The sequence below is a fragment of the Coturnix japonica genome, chromosome 1, assembly GCF_054131305.1.
Source record: "Coturnix japonica strain WE chromosome 1, WE-NBRP24, whole genome shotgun sequence".
Classification (NCBI taxonomy): domain Eukaryota; kingdom Metazoa; phylum Chordata; class Aves; order Galliformes; family Phasianidae; genus Coturnix; species Coturnix japonica.
Genome location: NC_140663.1, coordinates 54,847,227 through 54,874,477, shown reverse-complemented (window position 1 = coordinate 54,874,477; position 27,251 = coordinate 54,847,227). Strand labels below are relative to the sequence as shown.

Sequence of the window (27,251 nt, the reverse complement as noted above, 5' to 3'; positions counted from 1 at the left end):
AGACAGTTCTGCTAGTCTCCTGCAGAAACTAATAATTTGTTTTCTATTTAAATATGCTCTGATGATTAAATCTGTAGATGGGTGTGACATTCCAAATGCAACAGTACAATTCACCAGTGAAAAGAATAAGGAAAAAATAGAGGCTGAAATTGACATCAAGTTCAGCATTTTGCAGGTAAGTTTTTTTTTATTCAAAGCTCATTTGAGAATGGAAAGAGACATCGGTTCAAGTCCCTGCAGATTCAGAGCAAAGGTTTTCCTCTCCAGTCACTCTGAATTAGGCAGCACAGGAATGCAGCTTACTGTCTCCCACACGTAGTATCAACAACTAAAAAACCCATTATGCTGGTCCTACAAGACAATCGGAGCTCTCCTTTTGGCCTTCTGGCACACTCATGAGAGGATGATGTAAGACAAGAGATGAGATAACTAAACACGGAGATCATTCCTGCTGCTCTTTTCCTTTCAGACAGAATTTAGCCCTAGTGAGAAGATCAGAATTGACGTTACTGAGGTCTGAGGTTTCCTGTTTACCTCAGAAAACAAGTGTAGCACAGGCTGTGGCAGCGCAGGCTTCCATAGAATGCCTCAACAAATCATCTTCATCCTTTACCCAAAGGGACGTGCCTCAGGAGAGCAGGGATGATCTCTGCAGCATACCACCACTGCTCTTTCAAAGCACCTTCAGTCCAAGGATCTTAAAGGGCTTTCCAGGTATTCCTAAATGATGTGCCCAGCACATGCAAGAGATTCACTGATCACAGGAGATAAGGCAGCCAAGTTGTTTTTTTTCCTGAAAGTAAAGCACACACCTCCTTCTACTGCAGGCTATGTCTGCTCTCAGCATCAGCTTCAGAGAGCACAGTAAGTCATGCAGAACTTCATAATGCTGGCACACATAGTCTACATGGCTAAGTGGGACAGTTCACACTTCTTTTGCTATTGCTTCAGTCTTTTTGTGGCTTCTGGATTGTGTGTTGCAGATGATTTATGAGGAACAGATTTCCCATAACTGCATTCTTATATACATAAGTTCCCACTAAACACAAGTTTGAGAATCATTCTGCATAGAATCATTTGGAACTCTTAAAATCAGGCTGTGGATTTTGCTACCCATAGAAGGGTATTCCAATTTGAAAGCGTTTAAGATAAAAATGTAATGAGATAGAAAGACAGAGAGGACGTCATCTGTGGATGTTGCTGCATGAGAAGCCATATTGTTTACTGATTATCCTGCTTGAAATGGCAGGAAGTGGCATTTACCATGCAACAGGCACAAGAATAAGTCCTGTTCATAATTAGAAAGAAAAATGAAGAACCTTCATTTGAATACAGGTATTATTTTAGTTAGGGCAACTCTTAAGAGCCGAATAGGCTAGGATTCACTGCATGAGACTTGGAATCAGATCATCTACAAACTCAGTGGAAACATGATTTTAGCAGGAGTTGGAGGAGATCCCAGATGAACAACGTTCAGATTCCATTTCAACCTTTACTCTTGGCCATCTACTTCTTTTGTATGTGCTGCAAAAGATTGAAAAGTCTGGGAACAGTATCTACAAAGCACCTTATCCCAGTTCTGGGGCACTCTCTGGCTCTCTCACTGTATCAGAAATATTAACAATGTAATAGGACTGAATAATTTAAGATGCTGACAAACTGCATATAGCCAGAATGCAGCATATTTCAGTCAAATGCATTCTTCCTTGAGAAAATGTTAGGGACAAAGAATGATTAGATGGAGAACCGATTTCCACTTAAGTGAGTAAGTGACCAAAGATATAAGCTTTGTTTACACTTTTGTGGCTAGCACACTGATCACAGTTATGATGTTTCCCCTTTAAAGAACAAAAACTGCACAGAGATCTCCAGGCTCCTTATTATGTTCTATACCATACAGATCTCCCTCTGTGTCATTCAACACATATTGCTTTATTTCTTTTTAATGAGGACTTTCCTAGTATAACCCTTTGCTACAGTCTCCATTCCTGTCTCAGAACTGTTGGTAAGTTGACTGCTTAGAAACAATCCCACAGGACCACCTATGAGGTTCTCTAATTACTAGAGTCAGACAAACCTATTCTAAAATGAAGAATATCACAAAGTTCATTGATTTTTACTTTTTATTCACTCCATAGCTGAGCAAATAAACCAGTTTATAAAATGACTCAATTACTGTCATCTGCTTAATTACTGCATAAGAACACAATCCTGCTTCTCCTGGTATCAAGAGCTGACTTTCTCATTGACCTTGTTGATCAGATAGGAGTTACAAGTCTCTGAACCAGATATAACCATGCATAGTCTGTGTAACTGCCATAGATGCCAATACATTTGCAGTAAGGATCTATTTTGTCTTAAGTATTCTTTTAGATGACTGTTCTTCACAAAATCCATTTTCCCATTGGTATCTGAAATTTCACTCTAACACAAATTCATCCTGGGCTTGACTATATATTCTTTTTAGAAGAGTTATTTCTAGAAAACGCAAACGAGTTCAGCATTTTCAACTAAGTAAACAGTGAAAACTGACTATCCCAGACAACATCTTAACAGTGGTACCTGAACCACGCAATTAAATTAAGGCATACAGTTACACCCAGTGGCTGAAGTAGAAAATAAAGCTCGTTATTTTTTCTCCATTGATACCTTGTACACAGCTCCTCAGTGCTTTGCAAAGAAGCTTGAGCTGTCCTATGACAGTAATCACTATGAAATCTCAATGAATGCTAAAAATAAGGCCTATTCCAAGCATAAACTAAGCGTTTTTGATCTAATGCAACCTCTTTTTCTATACAGGAAATTCTGTCCAACTAAGAACGGGTCATTGTTTGTAAGTGAAAATGGGAACAGCGTCCAAGTCCTGCCATGATAAGATCTGAAGAGACAGCCTCTTCTACTTAGGCTTTTAAAGAGCATCACTTTTGCAAGATAGGAAGAAAAACTGCTATGCTTAAACCATGCAGATTTCAAAACAGCATCCCCCTGGAATACCCCAGCATACTCTTCCAGTGAGCTGGTCTGTACTGGATTCATACTTTATCAATGTGATATTCACTGTCTGATTACTGCAAAGAGGAGAAACAAGTGTTAAGACACAATAAATTAAGACAACGATTGTTCCTGGATGTAAAGGAGTTAGTGTACCTAGTAACTGAAGACATGGTAACAGTGTTTGAAGTGTCTAATGAATTCTAGTTATTGCTTCAATTTACTTTGAAAATAATAAATGGTGGTAAGCATTACAGAGTTTTCAACATGCCTAGAAGGGTGGAAGAATTGAATTGTTCCATGCAAGGGTGCAAAACTCTAGCAATCACCCTCAGATTCATAGTGACATCAATTATTCTGAGCTTGGAAATTTGGAAGATATGCTGCAAGTAAAGGAGAAAAGCAGAAATCATAAGACACAGTCAAGTGTCTCCTTGCCCTTCACAAACAGAGTTACAGAGGGAAAGAGTGAAACAGTCAATACCACAGTTAACTAGAATATAATTTTGCAAGAAGAGGATTTAGGATCAGTTCTTTCCTCAAAAAGAAAAGCCCAAAGCTTCCTATGTACTTAGTGCCACCAGCCCTCCCAGTCTGCCATGCAACAAGAGAGAGACACCAACAGAAGGAATTCCATACAAGCACAATTTTATAATGTCATAACTGAGAGAAAATTCTGACTTGGACAAATCACGCTTTCTTATTTTTCTCCAATTTTTTTCCTCTAAAAGTCAGCTTTATATGATACGCCTGTATAGCAGTACTGTAACATACTACTTCCTTGTACCACATACAGACATACATCAATACTTTCCATGACATTTCTTTGCTCATTCTGCAAATGCCACATAATATATCCTCATTTACAAAAGTGAAGTTTCCTGATAGAAGCTGCATTTCACAGTAAACCACCACAAAATCTAAGTAGCCACTGTTACCAAGGTACCTCTTCCTTGTAAAGGTCCATATCTCAGGTTTTGTACTGTAGGCCTAACTGCTGTCACACAAACCAAAGATATAAAGACTCTTAATCCTAACTTAATTTGAAAATATGCACTCTGGAAGGAGAAAAAAGCGTATCAGTTACATACAAGCTTAATTAGCTTAAGTAAATGCTGTCTTTCAACTGAGCAATAACTATTATGAGACAATGAGAAGAGGAATAAAATGCAATGAGAGATAAGCTTATAAGGAGCTGAAGGCCTGTCATATGATGGAAAGATCAGCTAAGAATCATGGAACTAACAGCACAAACATTCTCATCTAATTTATACATGCCAAGAACATGATGGAAAGCTCAGCAATGATAGTAGAGCAGCAAAGTCCTAGGCTGCAGCAAGTGAGGATTTGCTCAAATGCAGCAGCCATGGGCACAGAAACAAAGGAAAGAATTTGCTTAACCTTAAAAGGCCTCAGGTAGACAACGATTTCTAGAGTCCCTTACTTCTACTTCCAATCCTTAAATGAGGTCTGGGAAGGGATGCATCCTGGCTCCACTATTCTGATCACACAGGTGCACTGCATGCACCTGAGCTCCCCTGGGTTGGCCCTGCCTTCCCACCAGGTGCTCAGTCACTGGTTCAGGCCATGACTGGGCATTTCCACTACAATGCTGTTGGTCAGTATATCAAAGTAATCATGACCAGGGAAGAGGCAGAGATAATGAAGTCTCGAGGAGGTGATTTTCTAGTTAAAATAGAAGATAAGGCTATAAAATTTATATTTATTTCCTAGTACTACTTGCCTATTAATTTTGCAAGCAAAGGAGAACAACTTTTATCTCAAAAATAACAAGGATGCCCCTCTTCACCCTATTCAGGAGGTTTTTGTCAATTTGCTGTGAGGATGGATGTTATTCAGTATTACTTGTCCTCTGCTACAAATTGCTTTTGAATCTCTTTATCAGGTGACTGTTGACTGTCTAGCATGATTCTCACTTACAGTGTGTCCCAAGATCAGTATCCAAATGACCTTAGATGTCTTGGTCAGTAAAGACTATAGGCTGGTCTACAGCAGCAACTCAAATTCTACCTTTCTCAAAGGCATACAGAAAGTAACCCTGGATGATTTCCCTGCCTATTCATACATTTCAGGAGTACTTCTGCTGTGTGAGTGTACTGGTCTCTGCAGTGCAGAAAATCAGGTATTAACCCTTTAGGAAACAATAGTGATGAGAAGATGGGAATTCTGGTAGTCCAGAATCATGATATGTGGCATGAGGAACCATGTCTCCCTGTAAGGTAGCGTGGGGTTTGAGCAGTGGAAAGCAAGCAAATGACATAGAACTAAATAACCCTGGGGAGAGTGTACTCCTTCTAGCACAGGAGGGAGGAGGTCTCCATGGTGCATTTTATAAGCTCTTATTTCATCAATAAATGCAGTGACTAATAAATCTCTGTCACAATTTGTTTGCTCTGGAGTTACACTGAGAACATGTTTCAGCTACAAGCAAGGCTGACCCACCTTGCCTAGGAACGTGATAATTGCTCTCTCCTCTTCGTATCTCTGCTTACCCCTGGGCTTCTCACTTTTTGACACTTGTTTGATTAAAATCTGGTTTGTACTAGGCTGTTTTTTTCCCCACGAGTCTGAGCTGTTTCTTTCCACTACCTTTTCTTTAGCTTTGGGATTTCTTCATGTACTACACACTCTTTACATGGAACAGCTGCTGCCCAAAGTGGAATTTCCCCCACCACACATCTACTAAGGCTAAACTGGAGTCTGAATAGAATCTGCTCATCACCAGGATCAAAATTTCAATGATTCCTTGTGCTAAAGTAACCACAGATGCCAGTGCTGCCACTTCTGTTGCTTCTTCCCAAAGTGGGAACTCACATTCCCAGCATGTAGGGTCTGGAACCATCTCTGATGTAGCTTCACAGTTAAAGTGTGAAAGCACAAATAGCACTGCTAGCTTATGCTGAGCCACATGGCGTCAGCTTATGCTACAGCCCCGTTGGCACCAGGGTACTGATGCAAACTTGTTAAATCTCAGTTGCTAGAGGAGTCTGCCCAGCTGTAAGTACCACAAGAAGGTCTGCATCAGCTGTCATGTTTCAGGAACAGAAACACAATCAGTCCCATGGCTCCTCACTCTGATTTCCAGTAATTGTTTTTGCAGCTTTCCTGAAACATCTTGGCAGAAGCCAGTCTCCTGTAGTTCATGAGAATATCTTAAATTTCTATTTCCAGAACTATCCCATTTATTTATTTATTTATTTATTTATTCATTCATTCATTCATTTATTTTAAATGAAGGAAAAGGACACAAGGACTCCAGCACCTGGTGGGATGCTCAGAGCTTTATTAAGTAGAGAATAGCAGTGGATTTCTAATCCAGATGTTTTCGTAAGTTAAGATTCCCCACAAGGCAGTAGCTAGCTGTGATATAAGGAACTACAGAATGATTCAGTAAAGCAGACAGATGTAAGCAGCTCATCTAATTCAAGATGAGCCCTGCATTTGGTTGCAGATTCAGGCTACGTAGGTTTCTATGGTCACTATTGACTGAAGCACTGATCTTTTGGCCAGGTATATGAGTGTAAGCTGACATTTGGATTTCAGTTCTGAGAAAGGACACGAATGACTAATTAGCATATACAAGGCATCTGATTAAGAGGTAACATCTTCTCCATTTTTGTGATAAATTTTTCTCAGTGCTGTCCCACCAGTCAGAGAGTATAAAATAATCCAGTTCCTGGGATTAAGAGTGATTTAAACTGTCATCATGTTTATAAATTCACTTAACTGTATATTTTATGTCCTTATCATATTAAACCTAGGAGTTGTTGAGCAGTTAAGACAGGGAAAGTGAATGCCTTTCATAGCTTTTTGAAGTCTGAGGACATGCCATTAATCCCACATGCTCTTCTGCTATTCTAGCAAGGTCAGGTCTTCATAAAGCCTTAAGAAACTATTAAGTTTCCATTTAAACCAAATGCAAGTGTCCATTATGTTTGTAATGTCCTGCCGGTTCCCATTTCTTCTTGTACTTCTCTGTTAGGAAGCCACTCCACCTTCAAGTGTAGGTGTTATGCAAGCCAAGCCTCTTTCTCACTGTGTTCAACCACAGTATTCTTGTTATAATGTGTAGTGTCAAGCCTCAAAATACAGTAGTGTCTGAGCAGCTCAGAAGTAGGATTTACCCCATACAACAATCTTATTAATCTTTGGCGAGTACGTAGAATAAAACCACTACAGAAATACAGCGCATCAGTCCAGTGTGGTAGTAACAAGCTTCCGAGCACTGCAGTGCCGGTGCAGTTCACTGTCATGCTACATCCAGCAGTGAATTCAGAGTTGCATGCAAGGGCACCGGACTGCAGTTATACAAGCAGCAAATGTACTCAAGCATTTCCTTGCTGGGGCAAGTTTGCAGAAGGCACTGTTGCTAAGATGCATGGAGATCTCGGTGATGAGCCGTTTCTGTGTATGAAGTCAATTTTCATGTTTATTGGATTATGAATGTATTGAACAGTACTCTCTCATATAGATTTGTGTTATTCTTCAGTGCCGAGGGACAGTTTGATTTCAGCCTCTAGAAAATTCCAGGGCTTTCTTCCTGTATTAAGGAGTTAAACATGAGCCATGTAAGCAAGCAGCCAGTAAAAGTCAAAGCTTTATTCAAGACAGGTCTAGTGCTCACTCCTAACAAACAGCCTTTTACTGAGCCCAATTTTGACACTTGCAAAAAGTGAAAAATAATTTACTCAGGAGGAGACCTAAAATCCATATATATATCTCGCAGTCATAGTAAATGGCAACCCCCCAGGCTTGCCAATTTCATTAATACAATCCTCAGCTTTTTACAGTGTTCATATAAATTAGCTCAAAACAGGAGAGCAGAAAAAGGTGTTTAGTCTGCTAGCAGGACATTCAGGCAGAGTGCTAGATCTATTTAGGAGAGCTACATACTCATCGGTGTTAGGCTGACAAATTGTAATTACTATATGAAGAACTGGAGAGTATTTGGGGAATGCTCATCAGTGTAATTAAAATTGAGCTTTTGCCAGCTACTTCCATTTTATGTAGTTATAAGTCTATTATTTGAACAAAGAAGAAAGAGCCTTTGTGTAGTACAAAACAGAAGAGGTAAGAAAAGATGTTTCAAAGCTACAAAATGACTGTACCAGTATGCATTTGCAGACATGTAATTATTCTATTAGATATATAACCTTTAAAAGAAATTATTGTATTAAAGACAGTTGAAATTGAGAGATGCTGTCTTGGAAACGATCAGATACCATCTTACGAACGTAGTGTTGTACGCATAAACCATATTTCCATTAAGAAATTAATCAATACAACTTCTGTTTATGGTAATTATTTCATTGAAGTGATTTCTGGAGCTTACACAACCTCCCCCTCACACACACTTCAAATACCACAAATAGGAAGCTGTTATCTAAATCTGAAATATAGTTTTGGCTACATCTTATTAAACCTCTCTTCACTCCCTGGAAGTGCTACATGTGTCACTAGAGGATTCTCTCCATGTGATCAGCTGTGCACGTACAACTGTAATATCAAATTGCTCTTTTATACAGTAGATGTTCTTCCTCAGTACCACTATTCGCCCTGCTAGCAAATTAGAGCAAAATGTATTGTGGCTTGTTTATCACAGTTTGTTATCAACTGTTTCCACCCTTTGACAGGGGATCTAAAAACGACTAATAGTGTACACTGGGCTACTGTATAGTCTAACATATAGCATTTTCTTCCACCACAGATTTGTGGCATTCTTCCTCTTAGTGCTTCCAAAGCACCAGTACAATTAGCAGACAGCCACGCTCTGTGTAGCTGGCTTTCCTTTGGAGAAGAGAAATCCAATTTAAATTGAGTAGATGGACTCCCCACTGACATATGATTCAATGATACTTCAGGAAAGGCAGCTCCCCCAAGCCCTCCAGCAGCTGGTGGCAAACTCACTTCCATCCTGGAAACTTCTTTCTGGGAATTGCTTAGCAAGTACAATCACTTCCCTCATCCCTGTTCCTACTATGCCTTAGGAAAGAAATTAATAGCAAGAAGAGAAGCTGCTGAGGAAATTGCTTCTGCTGGCAAATAGGAGAGCATGAGAATCATCCCTGTAAACCTAAAGAGAATTTCCTTGGATAGTAATTCTACAAGAGACACCAACGTAGCTTCATCAGAGATAAAAGTACTCCCCTTCTACAAAGAGCTTTCAGTAGCTACCTCCTTCCTAGACTATCTGCGTGTCCCAAACCTGGTTGTTTTTGTTCAAGCTGCTGCCTTTTATTAAATGCACTGTGTATGTGTGCACTATGTTGTGATCACTGCTTTACACAACAGACTTGTTTCTGTGCAGTAGATATTTAATCTTAAGCTTTCTGACTGGTTATAGTGATGTTAGTCCATAGATAACTGAGAGCAAGCATATCATACCTACCTCACCCTAAGTAGGTTACTTAAGCTGAAGCACCAAGGGTCAAAAAACATCACAAAGAGTAACACACCATAAGAAATAATGGCAGTGGGTCCAGCTCTTTCCTTATTGGTGTCACAAGGATGCTGCCTGGAAAACTGAACCCAGAAGCTTGGACTCTCTTTAGTTGACTCCCAGGGCCTGGGTGAATATTAGCAGATCCTTCCATTCCTTTTTCTGCTCTTGCCCATTTCTAGCACGTAGGGGAAATCTTGGCAGTCAGCCCAGCCTCTCCTTGTAGACTTAACAAATGGATTAGATTTCCTTCAAGTGTTTCAGGGTAACAAAATGGACTTGTCAGCAGCAATTTTCCCTGAATAAAGTGAGTATGCAGGTGACATCTTCCCAGTCTTCCTCACTCTTGATAGCACTCTGGAGCCCAGATCCTTGGTGAAGGAACCAACACAGGAAAAGAGAAGGAAAACATCCAGGTCTGTAGCAGGGGTACATGCCCTACTGAGCTGGAAAACAAAAGGCCACAGCTCATATTCTTTGTCTCCTGATATATTACTGATTCTGACTTAGCTGACTTGTGGATGAGAGTTCATGCTTTTCCTCCTAATATCTAACCCAAATCTCCCCTGTCTCAGTTTCAAACCATTCCCCCTTGTCCTATCACTATCCACCCTTGTAAGCAGCCATTCCTCCTCCTGTTTATATGTTCCCTTTAAGTACTGGAAGGCCACAATGATGTCTTCCCAGAGCCTTCTCTTCTCCAAGCTAAACAAGTCCAGTTCCCTCAACCTTTCCTCATAGAAGAGGTGCTCCAGCCCTCTGATCATCTTAGTGATCCTCTCCTGGACCCACTCCAAGAGCTCCATGTCCTTCCTGTACTGACTAAAGATAATCACTGCTGCTTAAGAGGTTTCCAATGAAGATGTGGAAGCAGTAAGAACTTGGAGTGCAGAGCTACAAGAAAGGGGGGAATTGAAAGTAGGAATCAGGTAAATAGGGGCCTTTCACATGAAGATTAAGTATCCTAGGCTTTGGGGAAAGTCAGAAGAAAAGAACCAGTGGGACATGTTGACATTTCTGTATTCAAGACAATGCAGCTGGACAAACATAAGGGAAAGGTAGCCAAAGAAACTGTTTTTGACTGGTTTGAGTGAAGGAGCTGGGTCAAAGAAGGAAGGTCAACCTGAGGAAGACTTCTTATCCCAATGACCATCAGAACGAGACCCCCACTACAAACTGTGCACACATCAGTAGGAGGGACCACATGTAAATGACTTCCTGGAAAAACAATGAATATGTTAATGATTTCTTGGAAATCTGTTGCATATGTATATGCTTGCTCTGTAACTTTCTAATGCTCCTGCCTATCTGTGCACATGATAGGAGGAGTGATCCCCCATGTGCCCAGTGCTGAATAAACACATACCTGCTTTATAACATAGTTCTGGTTATAGAGTTCGATTCTGCACATCAGTTCTGGCATGTCAATTCCCCCCTTCTATAGCTGCGGCTATAAAAACGATAGATACTGAGTACATTAGAAAAGGACAAGTAGAAGCTAATTAGCCTAAAGGTATATTTTCGAACTTGCTGGGCCAACCCACACAATTTCCAAAGCATCATCTTTTGCACAATTCTTCCACCTGCTTCTTTTGCTGTAGTTTCGTCTTCAGCAATCTATCATGTAAATTTGACTTCAGACTGCTTCAATCTCATTCTACTCTTTGGGGATTAACACTGGGGCATATTTGGACTGACTTCAGAAGTCTTTGATAAGTTAGAGAAGACAATTACTAAATCAGTCCATTCCCAAGATGTATCCTATGTATGCTCAGGTTGAGGCTGTTTTTATTACTGGAAATGTAAAATAAAATGACAATTACAGCTTTTTCCTTGCATTTCCACACTTGCAGCATTTTGGCTTCTAAAACCCTTGCCCTCTAACAGAGGATTTACAGGCAGTCAGATTCATGATTGTGTAGCTGTTTTTCAGAGATAGCCAACATCAGATGTGCAAAAGGAAAGAGCAGTAAAAGTTTCAGTAGATAGCCATGGGATACCAATAAAAACCTTCTAATGCTGAAACAGTTGAGTCTTATATACTGACTTTGGGAAGGATCTGCATTAAATTTCCTAGTGGGATAGTTTTTAAGTTGTCCAGTTCCTCTCTGAATCTTGTCACATTCTTGCCATCAGCAGAATCCAATAACTACATGGATTCCATCCAACTTCAGAGAAGTCCAGAAATTACCTTTAGTTTGTTTTTAATTACGCATAGTTCCCCTGTGATATAAACTCTGTCCGTACTCAGCTCCCTCCAAAACACCAATGTAATGGCTTACAACTGAGAACAGAAATCAAAACAAACTTTAGCAAGGATAATTCAGAATGAGTAGTGTAGGACAGGGAAGAAACATCGAGTTGCTGGAAGGAACTCTTTTGAAAACACAGCCTCCATCAGATCTCACCTATAACATTACAGGTTTAATGGAGTCGGAAATAGATCTAACACAAGAGGGAGGTGATAGAAGGAATAAGACCTACAGCTAATCTTAGCTAGGATATATCACAGCTTCATTGGTAAGGGTAGCACTGAGTTATACATCTGGGGAGAGGCAGAAGTAGCACTGTACAACTGACTTCTTGTAAACTTACCACTGTTAAACAGTTCCTGTTTATGGTTCTCCAGCCCTTGTCTTACAAGGAATAACAGCTAGGAAGACCTCACATGAGATGAATTCTGTTCTCCTTTGATTCTTTCTGCCTTAATCTTCTCCTTCTAGGCTATGCTTTTCTGTGGCTCCATCTGTTCTCATGGCAGCTATATGAAAAAAGACAAACAGTAATAGGTTCCAGGAAATCTGAGATATCCAGCGTTACAAAAAATATATGTATTTATTTGGGTCAAGATTCCCCTAGCTTTTATTCAAAATCTCTATCTCACTAATTTAGAGTTAAGACTGTGATGTAGGACCATATTAAAGACCTTGAAGTCTAGATAGATTACATCGTTCACCCTTCTTTTGTTTATTGATGCTATCATTCCATTATAGAAAGACAGCAGATTGGTCAGGCATAAATATACAAGTACAACAGCAATTGTGCAACAGAGAGATGATGTAGCACATTAGAGAAGCATGCTCTGTGTACTCCCACTGAGAGAAATTTTCACTCTGTATTGTCCTAGCATATCTTGTAGTCTAAAATTGCTAATGCAGGAAAACAGAAAGCTATTCTTTGTCTATATGAACAGACCATATTGGATATTTGTTTAATTGAAGTTGGCTTCTGGCTAACACAGAGCAACACAGATTTCTGTGTGCTATCTGGGTTGGGGGTTTTCTTATTTGGGTAGTGGAAGAAGATGACAACTTGTTTACCTTAGTACAGATTTCAGCAGTTGAACATCTCTATCCCAGAACATCTACCATTAATACCAAACTAGTGGGCACTGATGCTTAACATGGGCAGTAAGACTGGATGAACAAAAGCCCCAAGAGCTTGTTTTATGGCAAGATACAGCATTATGACAATTTTGGGAAAGTTTGCAAAGTCCTGGCCCTTTGGTTTACAATCTAAGTAGCTACAGAGACTTTCAGTTATTGGAGCCGAATTCTCAAATCCTCCACAACACCAGTTTTTAAGAGAAAAGAGGTTTGGCTCTTTGGGATTCACAGCTGTAAAGACTAAGTAACAAGAGTCAGAGGGCCTCTTTGCAGCACAGTCCAGCTTTCTAAGAAGCCAGAAAGGTAACACTAACTCTTAAGCCAACTAGACAGCTCATACTAGCCAGAAGGTTTGGCATAGGCCTTTCTAAAGTTTGTCACAGAACAGGAAATGCTATGTCCGGACAGTTTGTTCACTGATACCCTCCTCTGAAGCTGCAGGCATCTGGCTGGAGGATGCCTCTTGTCAGGAGCAATGTTAAAGACAGCTAAATAAAACTCAGGGAGTTGTTTTCTCTCAGAATAGAGGAGGGTAACATTTCAATTGACAACACAGGTTACTACTGGGTCAAACACAACTTCCTTTGCATTTAAGATAGGTCTGGACTGTCAGATACTTGCCTCTGGAGCATGTGTCCCAGCTAGACAGAGCAAAGCTCTGACAGGCTCAGGCTGTTCCCAGTCTTCCTATTGCAGCTTTGCTCACCCTTGTCCTTTGCTGCTCCTCTGCTTGTAACTCACAAGATGCTGGTAGCATTTACCTTCATAGGCACTTCAACACTGCTGTTCCTCTCCGCTTGACTGTTCAATACCTGTTCACTCTCCCAGAACACCCTTCCTTCTAGCTGGATTTTCTGTTGCAAGTTTTCTTTGTGGGGGGGCCAAAGAGATGACTGTAACACTAACATAACAGTAAGCCAACCCTTAAATGAGGTGGATCCTGGCTCCACCTCTCCTGGTCACTCAGGTGCATTGCTTGCCAGCCTTTATAATACTGCAAGGTCCTCTTCAATCAGAGCACCAAAAATGACATCTTACCTGAAGACTTCACAGTGTTAAAATGACAGCTGCTTTCCTTAGTTTGGGCACTTGCCTTTCACACCCAGATAAAAACTGCTTTGTCCAGATACCAATTAATACAGTCTTCTCATTGGTGGTGGGGGGAGGGGAGACAGGTCCATATCTTCCGCAGACCTTTAACTCTTCCTCTCCCATCTCATATCTGGGCTATGCAAGCCATGCTGCAAAGTTAAGGGCTTTGTTTTTACATAGATTTGCAAACCATCAGATAAATGCAGGATCAAGAGGTGGAAAGGAAGAGGAGAAAGAACAGGGTATAGTGTCCAAGATGGAACTCACTCCCTATGTCTTGAGTATGATAAAAGAGAAAGACATGCAAGCTGTGAAAGAAGAATGTGAGTAGACCCAAAGTTGCAGCTGCTCCTGGGTATTTGGGGAATTCAGATATAATAGCAGTCAGAAGACATCTTTTCCTGCCACCAGTGAGGAGAACTTTCAGCTGTTTAGAAGCACCCATTTACACTGCATATATTTAACAAGCAATGCCTACTGCTTATCTCCATGGGGACTTCTCCTTGGGTGTCGTGGCTCCAAATGGCCCAGAGGCCAATTTCTGTCTGTAGGCATAATCAACATCTGTTTGTGGTATGTAAGATGTGCAACTACTCCTGAGATCTTGGGATCTCAGAGGTTCAAAAGAACTGATTGGAGCAGAAAATATCCAAGGTTAACATCAAACAGAAACAAGAGAGCATGAGAACCAGAGCCAATGGCTGACTGTACAGCTGCAATGCTCAGTACATCCTGATTCTCTGAAAAGTGTCTATGAGGTGTTTTTTTTTTGATTAAAATATCCACAGAATACAGAGTCTGGAGTCCTGCAGCTTAGCACCACTCTTCCTTTACCTGTTTCCCTTTATTTTTTGTTTGTATCCTGATGATTGACTAACAAAGCATTTCGTCTATATAAAAGCTTCTGTTTCTTGGGGTTTTTGTTGTTGTTGTTGTTTTTGCTAGTCGTCCATACCTGCTTTTTCGTCCTTATTGTTTGCTTTCTTTATATTTCATTAGCAATCTGACTGATGCATCTGATGTTAGAATAAAGGCAGAGGACAATGTAGCTCATTTAGGGAAGTGTTATGATTGAAGATGGCCGAAATTTGGGTTATCAATATTTTGGAAGGTTTCGGTATCACAAAATGTGTTGTTATTTTTATCAGAAAGTAGATTGTTTTTCCCCACTGCTTCATGTGGAGATGAAATTCAGTAGGAAATGACAATGTATGACACTTCAGAAACCAAACGTGCTTCTCAGAATGAACCCCAGCTGTTGCTGGATCAGCTGAGAGCCTTGTGCATTTTCACACCGCAGATGACAATGTCCATGACTGCAGGCCTGCTCTGCTGATCTGACTGCCTTGGCACAGGTCTTCCACACTTCTTGGGCTAACCAGCTCTCAGAATTACTGCCTTGGGAGTTGGGTAGAACAGAGAGCAAGGGGAATGGAAATATTGGATAAATCATGGACCTGTCCAAAGGGCTGCTTGTATTGCATGGCCACGCTATTGATTTGGGATATGGAGGTATGAACCTCAAGCAGCCTGCCAGGAAATCCAGGCAAAACTTTGTGATTTTAGGAATCTTTATCAAACCCAAGATGTCACCAGATAGTTTCAGTCTGATGATTCAGCATTTTCTGCAAAAACAACATTTTATCAGAAAATTCCTTTCTTTTTCTAGATACTTCTAGCTGGAAGCAGAATGACCAGATGTAGGAGCTTGACTATTTGTGTGAGTCTGCTTGAATGTAGGCTCAAAAGTGAACCCACCACTTGCTTCAGAAAAAAAGACAACACAGGTAATTTATGGACACACTAGACAGACAGGTAGTTGCCATACGATAATTTTGAATTAGAAGCAACATAATGAGAAACAGCAAAACTGGCAGGAGTGAAGGGATGTGATCTGGGTAGTTACAGAAATGGAAGATCGGGAGATTAATTTGGTATGTCACACAAACATGTCCCTTCCTTTCCAGCAGGCTGCGTGTCACAGGTAGGAACCTAGGGCATGGACAGAGGTCAGTGAGGTAAAGCTAATGCTTCCCTCTTCACCTTGCTGTGTTGCTTCTGCTAATCCTGTGCTGCTTCTAAGGGAAGATTCTCTTTGACAGGGCACTGGAAGCAAAGGAAGCAGAAGAACTAAGCAGTTTGTTACACTGAGCTAACTGAGAGGCAGAAAGGGGATGGTTGGGAACAGGATCATTGTTGCCTGTAATTTAGCTATCTTTGTGGCCATCTCCATCATATTTTGATAAAGAAAGAGGTGATAAATTTCACATTTCAGGACAGAAATTCCAGAGCCTTTGGAATGACCTGGGACCCCATGACAAACCAGGAGACTTGGTTTTACTGCTTATGCCCAGGTTAGAAGCGGCAAAAATGTTTTTTAAAGATGACACCATTTGAGCTCTGGTTCTCTACAGTGGCACTGAGAATGGAGCTCCAAGTGCTATTCCACCAGCTTAGAGACAGAGTGATTTGTGCTGTCTGAGGATTCAACCTGCTTTGTGTCTCATGCTTTTTTCCTCCTCTTCTCATGTGGTTACCATTCTTCTAGTACTTTTTCCCCTGCCATTGTGTCTTTTATGTGACTCCCTTTCACTGATGAAGGTCAGGGTGTTAAAAGTAGACTATTGATTTATGCTGCCACTGACATCTTAAGTGTCTATGGAACTATCTTAATTTTCAGAGATGCTGGGCAGCTCTTACTGGATTCCAGTGCTGTGATAAGAGCCCAGTACCTCTGAAAACCAAGCTCCTTTCAAATGTTTCCAGGCAAGGAACCCAAGAGCAAGTCACTCAAGTTTAGGCTTTCTTCCTTTGGATGAATTCTTTTGCCTTTCTCATCTAATAGGAACAATTTTAGCTTTTTGTTTTCTTGTTTTCCTCATGCTTGTTACTTATGTTTTTGTTTTTCTTTGCTGTGATGTCTTCCTACTTTCTGTTCTCCTCACGGTCACAGCACACCCTCTTATTCTTGTTACGCTCCTTTTCCACTGCTATTATTGGCAATGCTCAATACCGATGTGCCGAGGCAATTTCTGTGCATTAGAGAGGCTTCAAGAGAAATATCTGCAGAGTAACTTCAGCCATTCTTATGATAAAAAATCAGCTTCTTTGTATTAAAATGTATAGGAGACATATCTAAAAAAAGCCCACATCTAAGGAAATATTTGTGTCCCAAATGAAATAAACATTAGACCCGGCAAAAATGTTTTCTTGAGATGTATGGGATCATGGGACAGATACTGACAGAAAGAAAACGTTTTGTTTGAATGGTTTTGCCTCTTCTCTACAGCTTGACATCAGCAGTGGGAAGAGTAAAGGAGAGGAAAAAAATGTCTGTGCACTCCTCTCCTGCTCCCCACCATCTCAGAGTACATAATGTTCATTCAATAATCAGATTTGTTTTTCAATAGTATTGGATGTTACAGTCCCCTTGGAACAGCCTCGGGAAAGACATTCTCCTGTAAGTTTTCTGCTAAATGAAACGAATGCTAACCTGCTACCGTTTTGTGTTTCTTTTTCTTACAGGAATGAAACTGTTTTGCACCAGTTCTGTTGCCCAGCAGCTGATGCAGAGCAGAAGCCTTCATCTCCAGACTCTTCACCAAGGTGGGAAACTACTGCCAGATAGACCTTTCCTCTTCATCTTCTTCTGCTTTCTCCTCTCCCAATAGTGTCTCACTGATGGGAGACAAAACACACATACCATACACACCAATCCTATTTCATTCTCCCTTATGCGCCTCAGCCCCTGCACGACTGTCCCTCCCTTTTCACTCCCAGATATTACTCCTTCAGTGTAATTGCATACAACCCCCTCTGATCCCAACTCACACATATCCTTGCACCTCCAGTACAAGCTTTCAGCCTTCCTTCCAACATCTGCTCTGATTATCTCATATCCACATTTGTGTATTTGCTTGTGTATTTTCCTTCATCACTCTGATGGTGATTTACACATGCCTCACTCTTCTCCTTCAAAGTAGTAACCCTGCATTATAAGTTGGTTGGGCACACAGTAGTAGAAACCTGTAGCATTTAACCTACAGTAAAAGTCATCAAATAAACTCAGTGTTCTGACTCACGCTGGGGCATACATGGTATCTGTTTCCTCCATCCTACATATGCCTGGAGTGAGAGCTGATCTCTCAGAAATGCTCCACTGGGATCTTATTTGTCCACAATAACTGTTAGGTTTGAGGTAGCCTGAGGCAGAGGGGCACAGTTTAACAGAAAACACAGCTGAAATGGTTTGAACTTGCCAGTGATGGTCAGTTATAGACTGGAGCTATTACCTGCTACCAACTTCTATTCAATGCAGCCAGGGTTGGGCACATTGGCAATTGTTGCAGCTGTCCATCATTAGTGAAGGACATTGGTGCCAAAACCAAGGGCTCCAAGGAGCATCAAAGGCACTCAGGATTCACATACTAGATAGTTTCTATGCTCACCTTGTTCCTGCATTTCTGCCATCTTGTTCTCTGCCTCTTACGCCTCAATTTCACAGGCCTGCTCCGTTTTCTCATGCCTCATCACCCTCCTGTCAATAGTAAACGGGTTTCTCTTTGAGGATTTCCCACTTCATACTGCTAGACTTTTACATCTGGCCTTTGGCATTGGTATAAGAAGCTTAAGTTACTGGGAAGGGCTCTGAACAGAATGGGGAAGCTGAATAGCAGTAGCAAAGCTACAGTATTTTTGAAATGATGTTTCTCTTATTTGTTCTCCACCCTGGAGCAGGCTGTGATTTCTGATTTCCTTCCAAGGAAAAGTGTGGGTTCTGGATAGCTGTGAAGATAACAGGTGTGCATGTCTGTGTATATACAAAACCAGGGTTAACCTACACTTGGAGACAGAGTGAAGGAGCAAGACCCCTGATGCCCATCTATGTATGAAGATGGAAGGGTTAGCACCCTGTGATGTCTGTGCCGCAGACTCTCAAACATTGGTAAAGGTTGTGTGATAGCCTCATGAGATGTTTGCAGCTGTATCTCATAGCAGATGAAGAGGTGCTGGCTGTCACTATACCCTCTTCCTTGGCTCTGATCTGTCCCAGCCCCCATCTCATTTCTGATCAACTTAGAAACTTAGTTTTTAGCATTTTCTTATTCTACAAGGCTGTCATTATCTCAGTGTCTTAAGATCTAGTGTATTTTTCATCATGCTGACATATCAGGTGTTTGGGATAATCACGCCAAAGGCCCTGTCCATCCTTGAGCCTCAGTTTGTCTGCCCTCCTTGTTCTGGGAACCACATAAGTTTGCACTTAGGATTTGGCAGAAAAATCCAAGAGGAGCAATAATTTATTCTTATATTTTAACCACTTGGCATGTTGCATCCAAAGATGAGTCTGAATCAGGGAAGTCAAAAGGGGAGATGAATGAAATTGACCCCTATAGTATGTTGCATTTGAGGTTTCAGTTGAGGAGCCTCTCATACTGCTCTTCATCTGTCCTTTTTTTCTGTTGCCTAGGCTGTCTTTTGTAGCTTGCTCCCATGCTCGCTTGTAGCAGGACTTCTGCTTTCCTTACTTTCCTTCTAAGGCTTTTTCTTCTCCTTTCCATCTCTAATGTCCTAAGCCCAAATGGAAGCCCCAAGCCTGTCTGCATGTGTCTCAATATTCTGTGCAGAGACGAAAATGATTGAAGCCACTATGACTGTTTGAAGACAAGAAACAGTCACACAGATTTTTGCTTTTTGAAACGGAGCAGCTTTTATGTGCAATCTCTGTGTGTGATGGCTTCAGGTGAGAAGATTATCCCCGCTTCCCACACTGTGCCAGGAAAAAAGGCAGAGCACATGCAGGACTATTAAGCCCACTGCTCAAATTTATGTTGGACAGAACTCATCTCCTAGCCTCTGCCAGGTCCTGCGGTCTTCCATGGGCATGCTTGATTCCTGAAGCTGTATATACAGAGCAGTTAGGAGGACAAGACAAATAGCAGAACAGGGAAACCACAGGCTCACCACAGAGCTCTTGTCTATATCCTATAGCTACTCTGGTATGGCTCATCAGATCATTTACAGAGCTTGTCACACTGCTCAAATCATGAGCAAGATCCATATTGAACTGAGGCAGACCAAAAGTCAATCAAGTCTGAAATATGTGGATAAGACAGCCTGAATAGGCAATCAGTTCTTGGGTGAGCCAGGAAAATCCCTAAATAAGACCACTGGGACTCTGGGTGGGAGAGCCTGTGACAGAGCATCTCCCTGTGCAGTTGTCCTGAGTCCCACTGAGAAGACAACTGGTCACAAGTGGTGTTGTGGTGAATTCGATAAACCAGCTCAGGTTACTTCTTTCTTTTTCCCCTTCTTGATCAGGCATTTCCCTAAATGAGATAAATCCTGTCAGAACTGATGCCACTAATAACCATCAACAGTCTAGTTTTAATTAGAGTTTGCTTCATTAATGCCCCAACTCCTCTCAGTGCGGCAGATTAAATAATGGACTTGCAGCTCATTTACACAAACCCCCAAACTGCAGGGCTGAGCTGCAATCCTTTAATTAAACAGCCTGGCTGATCCCTACCGCTGCCTCGGCTCATCAGTCTAAGCCGATTAAAGAGAATAGGGACTAATAAAGAGCATAAACAGGGAAGTGACTCTCGTCTCTTCAAGGGACTCAGAGACTCCAGCAATGATCAGCTGATGTCTCCTCCTCTACCAGAAAACCTTACCTCAACCCACATCATCTCCTTCTGGGACTTGCAAGAACAGTCCTGCTATCATTGAGAACCCAACCTCATCTAGGGGGACAGAGGGAACAGGGGCAACTGGAAGGTAGCGTAGCAGGGAAGGTGAAGACAAAGAGAGATGTCTAATTCAAGGCAATAAGATCACCGGACTTCAGGACAGATGAGTTAAAGCAGCCACACAGCTCAAGAGTCAGTCAGAAGGAGAAAGAAACTCTAAGAGGTTTGTTGTTACAATTGGCCTACAAAAAAAAGCTTGGTTCTGCTTGTGTTTTATTATAGTCATTGTCTGTTCTTTTTGTGTTGCCTTCCCTGTTGTTTGTCCCACTAGATTTCTGATTCTTTCCTTGCTACCCATCCAGTTGAAAAAGCCTTGGCTTCACATGGGTAGGAATGATTGGGAACAGATGAGCATCTAACCACTCGGCAGAGCCCAACTTGATGAAGCAATTGCAATCATTCTCACTCATACTATTCAGCACTGCTTCACTGACTGCCACTTGCCTTCTTCCCCCCAGTACATGAATTAATCATTGTGGGTAATGGAGCTGGGTGTTGTAGTTTCATGAGTTTAGCGATGTGAATTTCCCACCTGGCTGCTGAGCTGATGTTGTAGGCCAGGAGCTTTAGGGGACAGATGTGAAAGCCAGAGTCCACCCTGGGAAGCCCAGAGACAAACTACAGTGTGAGGTGGTGGCAGCAGCAGGAAGATTGCTGTCACCAAGCTCTGCTTAAGGCCTCTCTGTTTCAAAGTATTGTGCAAACACTGGGCATGGACAACCATTTTTTGCAGTGGACCCGTGCACCACTGGCTTCATGATCATAACCCATCTTTCAGATTGGGCCTTCCACTAGAGATGCCAAAGATCAGGCTGAGGGGAATGAGGAGAGTCCATGAAAGCACAGCAGAAGCTCACCTTTGCTGAGGTGCTGATTAAACTGTTATTAAGCTATACCCTATAATTTCATAAAGCAACTTCTCTTTTTCTCACTGGCTTCTGCCTGTTAGTGGCAAGGTTTCATTCTAAGCATTTGAATAGCCTCGTAATTGCATTTGCCACTTCTCCCAGTCTCACACAGTGGAGACCAGTGTCCCTTAACAATGGCTTTAAAATGTGTCCAGCAGCAGCCCAGCTCTAACAGGATTACATACCATTTGCTTTTGTGTGAGATAATAGTGCTGAGACGAGAAAGATTTGTTTCTATTAGTGTAATGAGAGGAAATGGTGGAGTCACAATTAGAGGGAAGAGTACATTCATTCAGTTGCCTTTCACAGGGTTTTTGGTACCTGCCTCTGACTTGCCTGTGGTGCCAAATAGGAAATAAGCAGAAAAATCACCTCTGCTCCAGTATGGGAAATGTTTTACATAAAACATAAGTGCTTGGGGCAGGTCTGCTTGGGCAATAGATGTGGGGACTGCACTGGAAGTTTGAATTATTCTCAGATCCCATCCAGGTGATGAGATGGGATCTAATTGTCTGAAGGGCAGTATCAGACCTCAGAAAATTCTTTGGGAAGGAGTGATGTTCCACCTGTATTTGTGGGAGAAGTATGGTACTTGCTATCTGATAGAAGTACTGGTGAGACCCGACCTACTTTTAAGGAAAGGAGGCATAGTCTTCCTAGGGAGAGGAGATCAGGGGTTTGAACAAGAGCTGGGATCTGAAACATTTATGGAAAAGTTGGGCAGGCTCTGCTCACATTTGTACAAAAGGTTTTCTCATGAGATATAACTTTTCAGTACGGATAGTGTTGCTTAGTTCAGGGCTGAAACACAATCAGCACAACTGGCAAGTGTTTGCTTCATGATTATGATCCAATTAAATTGTAACTCAATATAGTTTAAACTTCAAACAGCTGTGTACTCATTTCTAAAGAGCCTTCGGAATTAGTTGCTGTTACGGATTGGTTACTGCTTGGCATCACAGCACCAATTAGTGGTAAGGAGACATGAAAATCGTTGGATGCATCTCCAAGTCATCCTTCCCTGCAGTTCTGATGAAACTCCCTATTGTCCTGTTTTGACTGTTACCAAAGTATTCAAATGGAAATATCTCTTTTTGCTGGAAGAGGCCCTTTTTACTCGTTGCTCCACTGCTGCATGTGGGAGTGTGAAAAGTGGATGGGCAGATTTTAGACAGTTCTTTGAAATCAAGCCCTAAGACTTCTCTTCTCACAGCATTCTGAGCTGCATCACAGTAAGCTACACCTTAAAAAACAACAACACATGGTTATAAACAAGATCTGATTTGTTTTACTTCTGTTTCTGACTCTTCATATGTCTTTACCTGAACTCACTGTTCAGAGACAGAACATGCATTGATTCCGTATCCTATGAAGTATTTCTAGAAGGCACGGGCACAAAAGAGCCATGAATATTATCCACTGCACAAGTCACAGCATCATGTCCCTCTTTAGCTCCCCTCTGCTGCAGCCTGGGCCATGCTAAATGCACTGCTAATCAGAACCTCCTGAGAAAGCCACAACACTCTGTTCAGCTTGTGACTGCAGTAACCCTTAAGATCAAGGGCCATTAATTTTATGGGAATTGAACTGCTCTCCAAGTTAATTCTTCTTTTAAAATACCACCAAAGCATCTCGGGGTGGGGGGGGATAATGATAATTTTCCACCAGTATCCACCACTCTTAAAGCATTACAGGAAAACAGCTGAGCTGCACAACATTGTGTCTGAACCTGTGAAAGATTGACCTCATCAGAAAGAATGCAAATCCAGTTTATGAAATGGGAAATGAGCCTTTCTGGCTTAGGATTGCAGGCAAGATATTAGGTGTATAACCTGGAGGTCAGTGCTTCATTTCAGCTCAGAAGCACTCAGTGGCTGTGGCCCAGGTGTGAAGCACGATAATGATTCTAGTCTATATCAAATCAAATCTATAACCTATCACACAAAACAGCACAATAACTCTGACTAATTGCCCCCCAGCTTGCAGTGTCAAGTGAAAGCTCCCAGAATTAGTGGATCGTGGAGGCTGAATTATCCTCTGATTCTTAATAGTGAGCACTTCAAGTCAGGCTTACAGCACCTGGACATGCCTGTGACAAGCAAGCCTCCATACCCATGGACTGTTGCTTGTGTGCTCTGAAGATGAGAGAATTTATATGCAAAGCTCTTCTGTCTGAATTTCATTCCAGCTGAAGCTCTCCACAGCACTGTTTTTGAAAATACACAGGAGGAGTTTGAGCAACATTTCTGCTTTGTTAGCACATCCGGTTTGTGCTTCTTTTCTCATTTCTTTTCCTTATTGAGGTCACAGGCATGAAGGGAGGATTTTTTTCTGCTTCTTAACAGCTCATCTACTTCTTATTCTTTCCTCCCTGTAGACTTAATAATCCTCTGTTCAAGATATTACAGTTGGAGTTTGTGGAGATGCTTCAAGCAGGCAGGGATGGGTCAGCAAAGTTCACATAAATATTCCCCAGGATCACAGTTGCCTGAGTTTTTATTTCAGTCTAACACAGAGATGTGGGTCAGGAGTTATATCTAGATTCAGACTGGAACTCTTTCTAAGCTTTTATGGGTGTTTTATACAAGCATGACCAGCAGTATTAATTGCTTTGCAGAAATATAATTCCAGAAGCACAAGGGTAGTTAGTGCATGTAGATTTAGGGGAAATATGAAAACACAATTATAACCAAGAAATGTTTCAGAGAACATCCCTAACATCATAGTTACCAACAACATTGGGAATCTCTTGCAGGGAAATATAGTTGGCAATTCTGCTCTTTCTGGAAGCATCCAAGGAAACAGGAGGTGATTTTCAGATGCAGATCTAGCAGGACTGAACATTTTCACACTATCTTCCACACAGGCATTTCTCTGATTCTTGTCTCAAACAGCTGATGCAGCCACTTGCAGGCAAATATGGAGAACATGAAGGTGAAGAGGCACAGTGAGGTCTAGGTGGGCTCTTCAAAAAACATCTCTTACAGCAGCTGGAGCATTCCTATCACATTGGTTTGTTTGTCTGACCTCTGTCAACACCTTTCTTAAAGAAGATGGCAGGAGAAAGAGGTCAAATGAAAACAGTCTGAAGTAGAACCATAGAATCACAAGGTTGGAAAGGACCTACAAGATCATCTAGTCCAACTGTCCTCCCTTTTTCATACCTACAGAAAACCACGAAACCATATCTCCTAGTTCCCTATCCAGACACCAGCTCTCTATCCAGATGCCAAAGTATTGTGTTTAGAAGCTGCAAGTATAACTTACAGACACATTTACTGAGGGCCTGAGGCTGTATCCAGACATTCTATGGTCACGCGTCCTTCCAATCCTTTCTTCATCCCTGTTGCTTCTATTACCTCCGTGAATCCTGCCTTAGGGGAATACAGAGTTGCAATCAAGTACTCTTCTCCCACATGAAACACTTCCCATTTTCTGGGCCAAAAAGAGTGGTAATGTCAGTAAAACAGAGTTGATCACAGCCAAACCACACAGTAGTGAGAGTCCTTCACTAGCTGTTTAGAACAATTTATTGCTTTAATTCTAGGTGATGCGCTCATGACTTGCAGGTGAACATCATCTTCTCTGCCCTGCATTGCAAAGAATTCTCTGTCCATAACATGACAACTTCTCAGGACCAGTGGAATGCAACATTAACAGTTTCTGTATTCTGTACTTCTGGTTTGATAATGCCACAAAGCTGCTTGAGAAGTGATGGCTTCTTTGGAAATAGTCCTGTGTCTAGCACTGAAAAATGGTCACAGACGGTTGATAAAGTAATAGCAGATGGACTGCGCTGGAGCTAATGCCATTCATTGTAATCCCCTACTGCTATCAACTGACCTGATCTGCATCAGTCAAGATCCTATCCCCACTGCTAAACTTACAGATCTTTTGTGCACTGAGGTGTATCCTGTTGAACTCAGCATGTGGTTTCTGTGGACCCTCTGTCCACACACTTCTTCGTGGCTTACAAGGCAGAGAATTTGGCAAAGGGATGGGGGGAAAAAAAAGCCATTGAACGAAGAAAGGAAGACAGATTAAGCCCAAGAATGAAAGTAGAGCTACTGAAAGGAAGAACAATGGTAAACACGCTACTCAAAGAGAATGACAGATGAGAAGGTAGCAGAAAAAGCAGGAAGTTAAAAAAAAAAAAAAAGGCATAAATGAAAGAAGAAAAAGAAGGGAACAAGAACATAGGAACAGGAGATAAATCAGAAATATCCCTGTTCATGCCAACATTCTTTGGCAGCAACAGCAATGAAGTTCTGGCCGTTTATCACACAGTTTCTTGCAGCGTGGTGTCAATCCAAAGGCCTGTTGTTTTTTCTGTGCTCTGCAATACTAACTCACTCCTATGCAGGTTGATCTTCTGACCAGCTCCATGACCAACCCCCCCATCAAACACACGCCTGTGTTCCCACGTTCTTTCTTCTGCCTGTCAAGCTTTCACATTCTTTAGGAAGAACTGAGAAGTCTGAGATGCTGAAGGAGAACACATTGTACAACTGCTAAAGCCTCTTTCTTTGGGTTCTGCAGCTATCTGGATAGCTGAAGGAGAAGGAGTAAAAAAAGATGGCAGATTTTTGGGACTGTCATCCTGCCTGTTTAGAAGCACTGCAGAAGTGCTGAGGTCTACCTCTTTCTTCTGTGAGAAAAGACCATCCTGATAAAAAGCATCAAGACGTAAACAGGAACTCAGACCAAGCGAGATTCGTGTGCCAAAATCCCCCCCATCCTCCATTTTGAATTTGTGGATGTAGAAGCTGGATGGAACCTAGAAAGTGAAATGCAGTATTATTGAATGATGCTAGTGAGGTCAAAGGAGCAGAGGATGGGATATAAGTGGCAAGAAGGAGGACTCTATGTGTAGAGAGGAACTGACTGATTCCTACCCATAGATATTCTAGTAATGGAAATGCCTAGCCCATTTCCTAAAGCCTTCCACACTTTCATTGCTCTACAGGATAACCTGCCATTGTATCAGCTAAATGGAAAGTTAGTGTGGAGGGGAAAATGAGGAGAGAGACAGAGAGGAGATTCCTTCCAAGATAAGCTATTCTATGATTTTATGACTCATGGTTAGAGGAAAGTTCCTAAGATGTCTAATGAGGGTACTGAGGATGACAACATTAGAGAGTAAGACAGCAAGATTTTGCCCTTTCTTACGAACTGCTAATACTGTATTTAAGATGAAGTAGAAATGCTGTTAATTTTATAGATTTAAGTCCCACTTCCTGTGAAACTACAGCTTTATCTTCTGGGTATTTGGAGGCAGGTCACCAAGATGATATATAGGTTATTTAGTCCATACCAAATGGTTGTGGTCTTCAGAGCTGTCAAGTCTGCGCAAAGTTCATTATGGTGAGGTGTAAACTAAAGGGCCAATTTGTATGACTGTAAATCAGACTGTTTGCATTCTAGACTGAAGTACCTAATTCTGGCCACACAGATTGGAAGTGTGCTCTAGCAATTTCTAATAATCTTTTCTTAGTAATTTAGTTCTTCCCATATATATATTTTGTATCATCATACTACAGGGAACTCCATGTGCCCAGTGACAAGATCTGTGTGTAACCTTTTTTATGTTCCTAACTGGTGTGTTGCAGCTTTCACGTAAACAGGTTGTGCTGATGTTATTTTTGCCTGTCTATCTGAGTTG

General features: G+C 41.5%; 1 protein-coding gene across 9 annotated transcripts in view; it reads left to right on the top strand.

Moving 5' to 3' along the window:
* Positions 1 to 27,251, top strand: part of IQSEC3 (IQ motif and Sec7 domain ArfGEF 3) — a 100,072-nt gene that overhangs the window by 23,353 nt on the left and 49,468 nt on the right. For 7 of the 9 annotated variants that reach the window (XM_015865782.3, XM_015865756.3, XM_015865773.3 and 4 more), the window contains exon 2: positions 17,455 to 17,535. In XM_015865782.3, the coding sequence (XP_015721268.2) occupies positions 17,455 to 17,535 (81 nt within the window). Of the gene's footprint in view, positions 1 to 15,608; positions 15,717 to 17,454; positions 17,536 to 27,251 lie in introns of those variants that run through there. The other 2 variants (XM_032445422.2, XM_085521225.1) reach the window with 2 other exon arrangements.